This window comes from Callorhinus ursinus, unplaced genomic scaffold (genome assembly GCF_003265705.2).
Source record: "Callorhinus ursinus isolate GAN/ISIS: 27379988/994484 unplaced genomic scaffold, GSC_fseal_2.0 scaffold2, whole genome shotgun sequence".
Lineage (NCBI taxonomy): Eukaryota > Metazoa > Chordata > Mammalia > Carnivora > Otariidae > Callorhinus > Callorhinus ursinus.
The window spans coordinates 60,069,619-60,081,433 of NW_027397064.1; the positions used below are offsets into that span (position 1 = coordinate 60,069,619).

The 11,815-nt window shown below is 38.5% G+C and overlaps 1 protein-coding gene across 6 annotated transcripts in view; it reads right to left on the reverse strand.

Annotated features, from left to right (window-relative positions):
* Nucleotides 1-11,815, reverse strand: part of UBR3 (ubiquitin protein ligase E3 component n-recognin 3) — a 237,133-nt gene that overhangs the window by 114,118 nt on the left and 111,200 nt on the right. For all 6 annotated transcript variants that reach the window (XM_073882720.1, XM_073882741.1, XM_073882738.1 and 3 more), the window contains one exon: nucleotides 2,414-2,502. In XM_073882720.1, the coding sequence (XP_073738821.1) occupies nucleotides 2,414-2,502 (89 nt within the window). The remainder of the gene's footprint in view (nucleotides 1-2,413; nucleotides 2,503-11,815) is intronic.

Genomic DNA, 11,815 nt, shown 5'->3' on the forward strand with positions numbered 1-11,815 from the left:
CAGACCTCTAAGGATCTAAAAGTGTTGGGGCAGGGAGGTTGGGGGAGAGCTCACCTACAAAGGAAGAAGAATCAAACTACCACCAGACTTCTTATCAAATGAATAGTAAAAGACAAGGGAATATTGCTTTAACATTTGTGAGAAAGAATGTGTATCAACCTGGAATTATACACTCATCCAAACGAAAAATCAAGCATGAGAGCAAACTAGAGTTCCATCTACAAGCATTAGCAGGAATACGCTTGTGGCTGAATGCCAATAAAACAAGACCCCCCCCCCCCAAAAAAGAGAGATGATATAAGATGCAGGAAACCCCAGAAAATCCAAAGGTAATGGCTGTATAGCATGCCTCCAGAGCAACTGGATGAGACTGGAACAGAATTAAATGCAAAGGACAGTATGATTGAGTAGGCAGAATAACAGAGATAGCATAAAGGACCATGAGTTAAGAAAAAATAACAGATGAAAACTTTAGGAAAAACAAAAGACAATATAACAAAGTAATGGCCCAAGTAGAAATGTATAAAGGGCGGTATGGTTTTAGCAATTGAGAAACTGTAAGAAATAGGGCTATGTATACTCTATACACAATCTCCTTAAAGTAGTCTGGGAGTCAGGCCACTGGACTCAAAAAAAAAAAGTAAATGAATCTTAGCACACTACTTTTAGTCCTGTACTCAACAACATTCCAAAAGTCATATTATTTCTGTGGGTGCCTGGGTGGCTCAATCAGTTAAGCATCTGCCTTTGGCTCAAGTCATGATCCCAAGGTCCTGGGATGGAGCCCAAGTCAGGCTCCCTGCTTAGCAGGGGGTCTGCTTCTCTCTCCCCCTCTGTCCCTCCCCCTGCTCATGTTCTCTCTCTAGCTCTCTCTCAAATAATTTTTTTAAAAATAAATAAAAATTTAAGAAAAAAATTTTAAGTCATATTATTTCTCAAGATTTACAGTCAACCTTTGGATGGAACACTTCACTGTGACTACAAAAGAAAATGTTAGCAACCCTAACAATTTAAAAGTAAATAACTGATAAAGGCAAAACGTAGAGATGAGGAAAGGAAAAATAAAAGGAAAAATAGGGGTGCTTATTAATTCACTTATATGAAGGGGTATGAAGGTACTGGCCACAAGGAGAACAATTAATACACATTATAATTATATTTGATATGTAAAAAAAACAAAAAATATTAATTATGGATTCCTAGAAAGAAGGAAAAGAAGAGATGGAAAAAGGAAAAGTAGTGTCAATGAACTAAATCCTCATCTTTCATATGAGAAAGTCAACTGATACTAAATTAATCTTATAAACAGTATTCTTTACATCAAAGTTACGTCCTGAACATAAACTCACCTGTTGATGGTTCAGAAGAACATTATATTATATCTGGACTAACCCCCTCCCCACATCTCTTCTGGATGTTGATTATGTGTGCTTATGTGCACAAAAGTGCATGAGAATGTACTTTTGTACAGAAATACTATGTCATTTCTGAGATTAAGTTGTGAAAGAGTGTATGCATGTTTGAATGCACATATATGTATACACTTTAACTAAATGCACTTTTTTTCAGCATTTGTCTAAAAGTCAAAAAAAAAAAAAAGAAAAAAAATCCCTGGAATGCAAGAGGTAGTCAGGAAAGGGAGTATCCTGGTTAACTGAAGACTGAGATTAACTGAAATTTAAGCTATTCTTCCAAGGTTTGTAAAAAATTCCTCATAGCAATCTACTATCGTACAGGAAAATGGCATCCCCTCTTGCTGTATAAATGCTAACGCTAATCCTAATAGAAGTGAGAAGTGCAAAACTGATCTTAAGAACTACTGCAGGGGTAGCAGAAGGAGGAGGCACTAAAAGTATTCAAAAGCTATTTTAAAAATCTTAGGATAATTTCACAGGAAAAATCAGAATAAGTAAATACATGTTGGTGAACCTCACAAATCTAAAGGACAATCTGAGAGAGGAAAATAGAGGATATCGTATTGCTACCATCAGAAAGAACTTTCTAATAATTACAACTATGCAACTACAGAATAAACTGCCTATAACAGGGTGCCTGGATGGCTCAGTCGTTAAGCATCTGCCTTCCGCTCAGGTCATGGTCCCAGGGTCCTGGGATTGAGCCCTGCATCGGGTTCCCTGCTCTGCGGGAAGCCTGCTTCTCCCTCCCCCGCACCCCGCCCCCCGCTTGTGTTCCTTCTCTCGCTGTGTCTGTCAAATAAATAAATAAAATCTTTTAAAAAATTTAAAAAATTTAAAAAAATAAACTGCCTATAACAGTCTGATCCTCCATCACTCTGTTGTTTAAATAAAGACTAGAAATCATCTGTCTGTAATGTTGAAAACTGGTGAAAAATTGAACTAAATAATATGTGTCATTATAAGTATAAGCTCTAAATTAATAAATTTTAACTTACCAACATCCATTGCAGTTTCCATGAAGCTTTTCTGTCGTGAAGCAAACTCTGCAAGCAATTTCTGCTGCCTCTCTCTAGCCTTTTGTCGCCTAGATTAAACAGAAATAAAGTGGTAAGTATCAGACATGTTTAAGACTTATTATATTTCAGGAGTGTATACTGTATGAAAAGCTCCTGGCACACAGTTGAGGACAAATTGAGAGAATCTTCAAGTAGACTCCCCTCTGAGCAGGTAGCCTGATGTGGGTCTTGATCCCATGACCCATGAGATCATGACCTGAGCCAAAACCAAGAGTTAGACACTTAACCAATTAAACCACCCGGGTGCCCCTCCACTGTTTTAAAATGGTTTGAAGATCACTGGGTTAAATAGGTAAACATAAAAGCCAAGATTTACTTTAAAATGTGAAATAATTGGGTGGCTGAGTCGTTAAGCATCTGCCTTCGGCTCAGGTCATGATCTCAGGGTCCCAGGATCGAGCCCCGCATCAGGCCCCCTGCTTGGCGTGAAGCCTACTTCTCCCTCTCCCACTCCCCCTGCTTGTGTTCCTTCTCTTGCTGTGTCTCTCCCTGTCAAATAAATAAAATATTTTTTTTTAAAAAGTGTAATAAAGGAGAAAATTTGGATTTCCAACAACACAATTTCCTTAGTATGTCAGTTGGCAGCAAGAGTAAGAAAAGTCTTTTTAGCAAGGAACCCACAATTTAACCCCAGGCACAAATAACAGCAAACCGGTTACTAGAAGAAGCTAGGATGTTTAGATATAAACAGAATCTAAAAGATAAGAATAGTCATATTTACTGTTACATTAAGGTCTTTCCTAAAAGAGAATGAGCAGAAGCCAGTGATTTCCCAATTTCTACTAAGAAATATTCCAAGTTTAGTTTATTTTAAGTAAAAAAATATAGAGTCTCAAATAGGACATAGAGAACAAAACTATATTCCAAACCTAAGCAATAAACATTCCTTTGGATTATAGGCTTCCCTAGATTTGGGGATGCTAACAATACTAGTGAGCAGAAAAAATTTTACCCTCAGCAAAGAAAGGTTAAAATAGTTATCTAAAACAAGAGGGGAGGAGGAAGAAGAAAAAGAAAAATGTTAAAATATAAGTTATATGTTAGCTCATCAAAAGAGACAAACTTTTTACTTAAAACTCCAAAGAGGCGGGGCGGGGGGGGGGGGCTGGGTGGCTCAGTCATTAAGCATCTGCCTTTGGCTCAGGTCATGATCCCAGGGTCCTGGGATCGAGTCCCATACCAGGCTCCCTGCTCGGCGGGAAGCCTGCTTCTCCCTCTCCCATTCCCCGCTTGTGTTCCTGCTATCGTTCTCTGTCAAATAAATGGAATCTTTAAAAAAAAAAAAAAAAAACTCAAAAAGGGATTTATCATAGCCTGTGATACAAAGGACATTAAAAACATAATGGATACCTGAAACTAATAGTATACTGGATGTTAACTAACTGGAATTTAAATAAAAATTTAAAAATTAAAAAATAAAAAAATGTAAAAAACCATAATGGATAGAGCATATTATAGCAGTCTTCTAGTGACTATTTATTATATCGATATACTATAAGAGTCAAAGCATAGTATTACACGGAGATTCTAAGAAGTCATTTATATGGGAAAACTAAAAATTCTTTCATTAATCTGAAACGATTCAAGGATATAGAATATAGGATTAGAAGAATGCTAATAGTAATTTTTAGATTATTCACATCCATTCCCATCCAATTAGTGGAGATAATCATTAACAGGTATAAAGTCAAGCACTGTGGTCTGCCTTACCATGAGAAGTTATGTATTTTTGCCAGTAGTGTTGAAAAGATTTTTGACACTGCTTTTCTAATATTTACTTTAAGTATAATTTAGGATCTACTTAAGAAAATTCACTTTATTTATAACTACAACTCTTATTTTTGAGCCAAAGTATTTTTATCCAGGTTGATCACTCACCTTATTCATCAAACTTAACTCTCAACTGACTATGGCCATTTCAAAAAAATCAAATCTACTCCTGACCTCTCTTCCCTTCCTGAAGGGCCTAGGGGTGGGGGGTTGGAGACAGCGGCTGAGCACCAGGTGCCATGATCCAATGGCCTAACACAAGAGGGCTTACAAAAAATTGATTACATACAAGGGTGATGATTTAAAAACTAGTATCTTCTGAGGATTATGGTTGCCAAGTTTCTCACTGTGGGAGCAGAGTTACAAGTATGGAAGGAGAGAAAACAAGAATGACTACTCCAATGTTGGACTGGAATTGGAATTATCAGGGTGAACTCACAGTTTTTAATACCTCTCTTCCTGCTCCTTCCAACTCCCCAACACACACACACACACACACACACACACACACACACACACACACCCCTTTTCCTAGTTCTGTCCACTATGAGTGACTGAAAATAGTTATATCCCTTAGAATGAGCACATGAATTGTGGTTTCTAAATAAAAAATAAACAGAACTCCTTGGAGAAATGGCTAATTCCAAATACAAGATGAACCTGGGCTATCTTCTTGCCCCAGAAAAAAAGAAAATGCTCAAAGAATGATGGGGATACATCAAAAGAACACAGAAACCAGCTGGAAGGGAGTCCCATAGGTCAAATTTAGAACAATTTGAGCATCAAAATGAAGAGCAAGGATTGAGATTACAACCCATAAAATAAAATAGGAATCCATAAGTCCAAGCTGACAGAAATAAATGAATAAAATGAAAGTTGGTGAGAAACAGGATATTGCTGCATCTCAAAGTATCTCTCCATAAATTACATATTAAACACAAAGGGAAAAAAAGGATACTTGACAGTGAAGAAGGCTGGCAGACACCCCCTTAATGAAATGATCAAAATTAATCCCCAAATGAAACAAACTAAAATCATGTGATACCTGATGGGGATGCAATCAAAAGAAAATTAGCAACACTTCCTTGTATTCCTGCAACAATGCCTAACCTGAATCTAAACATAAGGGCAAAAAGACAAGCCCAACTTGAGGGACATTCTATAGTGTTACTGCCGTGTTCTTCAAAAGTGACAAGGTCAAGAAAATGGAGAAACAAATTCCAGTTGAAGGAAACCAAAGAGACACAACAACCAAATGCAATGAGTGATTCTGTACTGGATTTTTTTGTTATAAGAAACATTACTGGGACAACTGTGAAAATTTAGGATCTAAAGATTTTATCAGACTCAAATAAAAATGTTAACTTCCTTATTTTAAAAGCTGTTTTGTGATCTAGGAAATACATATTCAAGTATTCCAAGGTAAAGCAACTTATTCTGAAATGGTCTAGGAAGTTCTTCATACTATCCTTGAAACGTTTCAGTAAGTTTGAGATTTCTTCAAAACAAAAAGGTTTTATTTTTTTTAACAAGTTAATTTTTTTCGAAGATTTTATTTATTTATTTGACAGTGAGAGAGAGAAAGAACAAGCAGGGGGAGCAGCAAACAGAGGGAGAGGGAGAAGCAGGCTCCCCGTTGAGCAGGGAACCCAATGTGGGACTTGATCCCAGGACCTGGGATCATGACCCGAGCCGAAGGCAGATGCTTAACCAACTGAGCCACCCAGGCAGCCCCAAAATGAAAAGGTTTTAAAAATTAAATCCATCTTTTATTCAAGATCTATAAAGAACTTATCAAACTCAACACCCAAAAGACAAACAATCCAGTCAAGAAATGGACAGAAGACATGAACAGACATTTCTCCAAAGAAGACATACAAATAGCCAACAGACACATGAAAAAAATGCTCCACATCCACTTGGCATCAGGGAAATACAAATCAAAACCACAATGAGATACCACCTCACACCAGTCAGAATGGCTAAAATTAACAAGTCAGGAAACAACAAATGTTGGCAAGGATGTGGAGAAAGAGGAACCCTCTTACACTGTTGGTGGGAATGCAAGCTGGTGCAGCCACTCTGGAAAACACTATGGAGGTTCCTCAAGAAGTTAAAAGTAGAGCTACCCTATGACCCACCAACTGCACTACTAGTTATTTACCCCAAAGATACAAATGTAGTGATCCAAAGGGGCACCTGCACCCCAATGTTTATAGCAGCAATGTCCACAATAGCCAAACTATGGAAAGAGCCCAGATGTCCATTGACAGATGAATGGATAAAGAAGATGTGAAAGAGATACACACACATACACCACACACACACACACACACACACGCACGCAAAATGGAATATTACTCAGCCATCAAAAAGAATGAAATCTTGCCATCTGCAACAACATGGATGGAACTACAGCATATTACGCTAAGCGAAATAAGTCAATCAGAGAAAGACAATTATCATACGGTTTCACTCATATGTAAAATATAAGAAACATGCAGAGGATCATAGGGGAAGGGAGGGAAAATTGAATGGGATGAAATCAGAAAGGGATCATGAGAGACTCTTAACTATAGGAAACAAACTGAGAATTGCTGGAGGGGAGTTGGGCGGAGGAATGGGGTAACTGGGTGATGGGCATTAAGGAGGGCACATGATGTGATGAGCACTAGGTGTTATATGCAACTGAACTCTACATCTGAAACTAATGATGTACTATATGTTGGCTAATTGAATTTAAATTAAAAAAAATTAAATCCATCCTCAAAGGACAAAAATTTGTACTGAAGAAGAAACAAACAAAGATGTGCTAGAGATGCTCAAAGCATTCTTTGGACCTCCAAAAATGCTATAAGAAACAACAGCATTGACAGAATACATGTTTGGTCTCCTACATCACTACTCTGTAAATTTATAAATTTCTTATGTTTCTTTAATTAAACAATCAGTTATGCCACTCTATAAATCATCTTTACATGTACTTTTAGAGTATATCCATAAGAGAATATTTCAAATAACAATTCCATATATCAAACATAAGGAAATCTCAAATGTAACTGCTTGGCACTAGTATTAAAATTCATGTCTACTCTCCCACAACCACATGAGCCTGGGAGACTGTAAGCTCCAGATAATTATGGCTGTCACCTTGATTTTAGCCTTGTGAGACTCTGAGTAGAGAAGCCAGTCATACTTTGACATACAGACACAGTGAGTAAATAAATGAATGCTGTTTTAATCTGTTTAAAGAAAAAAATTCTATACTAACTTTCTATGATTTGCAGAAAAAGAATGTCAATTATTTTTCCTTGTTAATTTTTTATTAATTTAGATAATTCTTTTCTAAACTTGGGCATACATGTGAATAAAGATGAAAAGACAAACAAGTTCTGGCAGATTCCGTACAACTCAGGAATTTTCCATTATTATCCCAGAGGTAGAGACACTGAGGTTGCACATTGTTGTAACTGTCTAAAAGTTTCCTTCCTATTTGTATTTTGTTCTCTATGAGTTACTGTTATGAAAGTGATGCCAAGTTTGTCCATAGGTGAGGTAGTTGGGAATGGATCACCATTAAGTGTTTATAAACTGTTTGGTCTTTATTATGAAACTTAATGCAAAATCCAAAATAAATTGAGAAAAGAGAATGTGAGAAGCATAGTGAGATTCAAATAAATTCGTCTTAATCCTTAGCTGTCTGCTATACAATTAGCTTCAAGGCCTTGTCAATATCATCATCATCATCACCACTCAAAGGAAACAAAGCCCAAAAGGGAAAAAAAAGAAAAACCCACCTTTTTTCAGAGTATTATTTATTACAACAGCATTAGAGCCTCTGTAAAGATAGCATCTGAGTTCAGATACTCCAGTATCACACCTATTATGAGTAATAATTATAAAATAAACCAAAATAACCAAATAAAATAAACACTGATTCACTAAAAGTTTGTCTTCTTTAAAAAAAGACATTATTTTATAACCAAGAAAATACACCAATTTAAGAGGTTACCAAAAATAAAAATTTTACCTCATTTTTCAACCTTCTAATTTTATCAGTATATCTATTAAATCTTAGGCAGTTACTGATTCAAAATTAATGAATTGTCATATAAATTATGTTAGTTATTTATAACAACCCCCATTTATGAAGTACTGTGAGAAGTAAAACTCTCCTACATTCTTTTTTTCTAAGATTTACTTATTTATTTATTTGAAAATGAGAGAGAGAGAGAGAGAGAGAGAGAGAGAGCGAGCACAGGAGTGCAAGGGAGGGGCAGAAGGAGAGGAAGAAGCAGACTCCTCGAGGAGGAGGGAGCCCGATACAGGGCTCAATCCCAGGACCCTGGGATCATGACCTAAGCCGAAGGCAGACGTTTAACCAACTGAGCCACCCAGGCACCTTCTCCTACATTCTTAATATATTGAAGGCTTTTATATATACCTTTAATATAAATTATCTGTAACAAATTTAATTACATTGGAAATGAAGTACAACTATATATGTGATTTAAATTGCTCCTGATATAGTTATCAAAGGATGACCTCCTAACTACTGAATCAAAGGGAACTGCCAATCTTACCTGAACTTTTGTAGCATAATCTCACTGTTTCTTCCTTTCTCAACCCCCTTGAACGCCACTCTCTACATTGTTCCTCTTCTTCCACTCTAGCCATCCATTTTCAGTCACCTTTATAGGTACTCCTTCCTCAGTCATTCCCTTTAATGCTTTTTCCTTATTCTATAAAAGTTCTATATTAAGTGTTCTCATTATATACACACACTCTTTCATATATAAGCCTTTAACTGCCCACATCTAAAGTGCTAACTAAGAATTCTCCCCTAAGGGGGCGGAGCAAGATGGCGGAGGAGTAGGAGACCTAGATTTCGTCTGGTCTCAGGAATTCAGCTGAATAGGGATCAAACCATTCTGAACACCTACGAACTCAACAGGAGATCGAACAGGAGAGTAGCAACAACTCTCTGAACAGAGAAGCGACCACTTACTGGAAGGTACGGCGTGCGGAGAAGTGAATCCGAGGCGATATTCGGGAGGATAGACGGCGGGGGAGGGGCCTCCGCCGGCCGCTTCTGGCAAGTGATAGAGCCGCGGAGCACAAAATCGGACCTTTTAGAAGTTGGCTCGGCGGAGGGACGTCGCTGCAGTGGCTAAGCGGGGGGTAGAATCCTCCCGGGACAGTGTGGTCTCAGGACCCTTGGGGTCACGGAGAGACCGGGGGAGCCTGAGTGCGCCAGAGCTCCCAGGTATCAGAGCGGGGAAGCCGGCTGCAGAGACGGAGCAGAGTCGCGGGCTCTCAGCTCGGGGTTGCCATAAACTGTGATCTGCGGCCCAGTCGGGGCACGGCTCCCCCAGCAGGGACCCAACAAGCAGCAGATCCGGGGAGACTCCCCTTCCTTCCCGGGGAGGAGCGGTGCGGGAACGCACTGCAGGGATCTGCTGGGTTTGGAGACTCCGTGCGGGGTCGGGTGCCAGAGATAGCAACGCTCGATCACAGGCCGGGTGAGCACGGAGTGCGGCCGGAGACCGGGGACACGGAAGTGACTGCTTTTCTCTGGGGGCACACTGAGGAGCGGGGCCCCGAGTTCTCAGCTCCTCCGGGTGGAGATTGGGAGGCCACCATTTCTGCCCTGGTCCTCCAAAGCTGTACCGAGAGCTTGCAGGGAACAAAAGCTCCTGAGAGCAAACCGGAGCAGCTTCCTTAGCCCGGACCGACAAGGGCAGGGCAATTCCGCCTCCGGCAAAGACATTTGGAAACCACAGCAACAGGCCCCTCCCCCAGAAGATCAGCACAAACAGCCAGCAAGCCAAGACCAAGTTGATCGATCAAGGAGAATGGGAGAACTCCAGCGCTAGGGGAATACTGCACATAGATTCATGGCTTTTTTTTTTTTTTTTTACCATGATCCATTATTTCATCAAAGTTAATTTTTGTTGACGGTTTTTTTTTATTCTTTTTCCCTTTTTCAACCAACATCTTATCAATCCCTTTTTAAAAAAAAAAAAATTTTATTTTTCATTTTTAGAGTCATATTTTATCCCTTCATAGTAGTTACCCTTATTTTTGGCATATATATATAAGTTGTTCTCTCTTTAAAATTTTGAGGTACAGTTTCTTCTAACAGATCAAAATATACCCTAAATCACTAGTGTATGGCTTTGTTCTAGTCTCCTGCCTGATCACATTCTCTCCCTTTTTTCCTTTTTTTTTTTTCTTAAATCTTCTTTCTTTTTTCAAACAACTTATCTTACCAAGTCCTTTTATAAAATCTTTTATAATTTTCATCTTTACAGTCATCTTCCATCCCTTCATTGTATCAACCCTTATTTTGTACATATATGTCTTTCTTCCTTTAAAATTTTAGGAGGCACTTTTTTCTAACAGACCAAAATACGCCCAAAATCTAGTGTGTGGCACTGATCTATGCACTAGCCTGATCATATTTGATCATATTCTGCTTTTTTTGTATTGTTTTGTTTTTGTTTTTATCTTTTTTTCTTTTTTTTTTCCTCTTTCTTTTTTCTTTCTTTCCCTTTCTTTTCCCCTGGTTTCAGGTCTTTTCTGATTTATATACAGTATATTTGCTGGGGATGTTGTAAACCTGTTAGCATTTTGTTCTCTCATTCATCTATTCTCCTCTGGACAAAATGACAAGACGAAAGAAATCACCTCAGCAAAAAGAACAAGAGGCAGTACCGTCAGCCAGGGACCTACTCAATACGGACATTAGTACGATGTCGGACCTAGAGTTCAGAATCATGACTTTAAAGATACTAGCTGGGCTTGAAAAAAGCGTGGAAGTTATTAGAGAAACCCTTTCTGGAGAAATAAAAGAACTAAAATCTAACCAAATCGAAATCAAAAAGGCTATTGATGAGGTGCAATCAAAAATGGGGGCACTAACTGCTAGGATAAATGAGGCAGAAGAGAGAATCAGCGATATAGAAGACCAAATGATGGAAAATAAAGAGGCTGAGAAAAAGAGAGAGAAACAACTACAGGATCACGAGGGCAGAATTCGAGAGATAAGTGATACGATAAGACGAAACAACATTAGAATAACTGGGATCCCAGAAGAAGAAGAGAGAGAGAGGGGGGCAGAAGGTATATTGGAGCAAATTATAGCAGAGAACTTCCCTAATGTGAGGAAGGAAACAGGCATCAAAATCCAGGAGGCACAGAGAACCCCTCTCAAAATCAATAATAATAGGTCAACACCCCGACATCTAATAGTAAAACTTACAAGTCTCAGAGACAAAGAGAAAATCCTGAAAGCAGCTCCGGAGAAGAGATATGTAACCTACAATGGTAGAAACATTAGATTGGCAACAGACCTATCCACAGAGACCTGGCAGGCCAGAAAGGACTGGCAAGATATCTTCAGAGCACTAAACGAGAAAAATATGCAGCCAAGAATACTATATCCAGCTAGGCTATCATTGAAAATAGAAGGAGAGATAAAAAGCTTCCAGGACAAACAAAAACTAAAGGAATTTGCAAACACGAAACCAGCCCTCCAAGAAATATTGA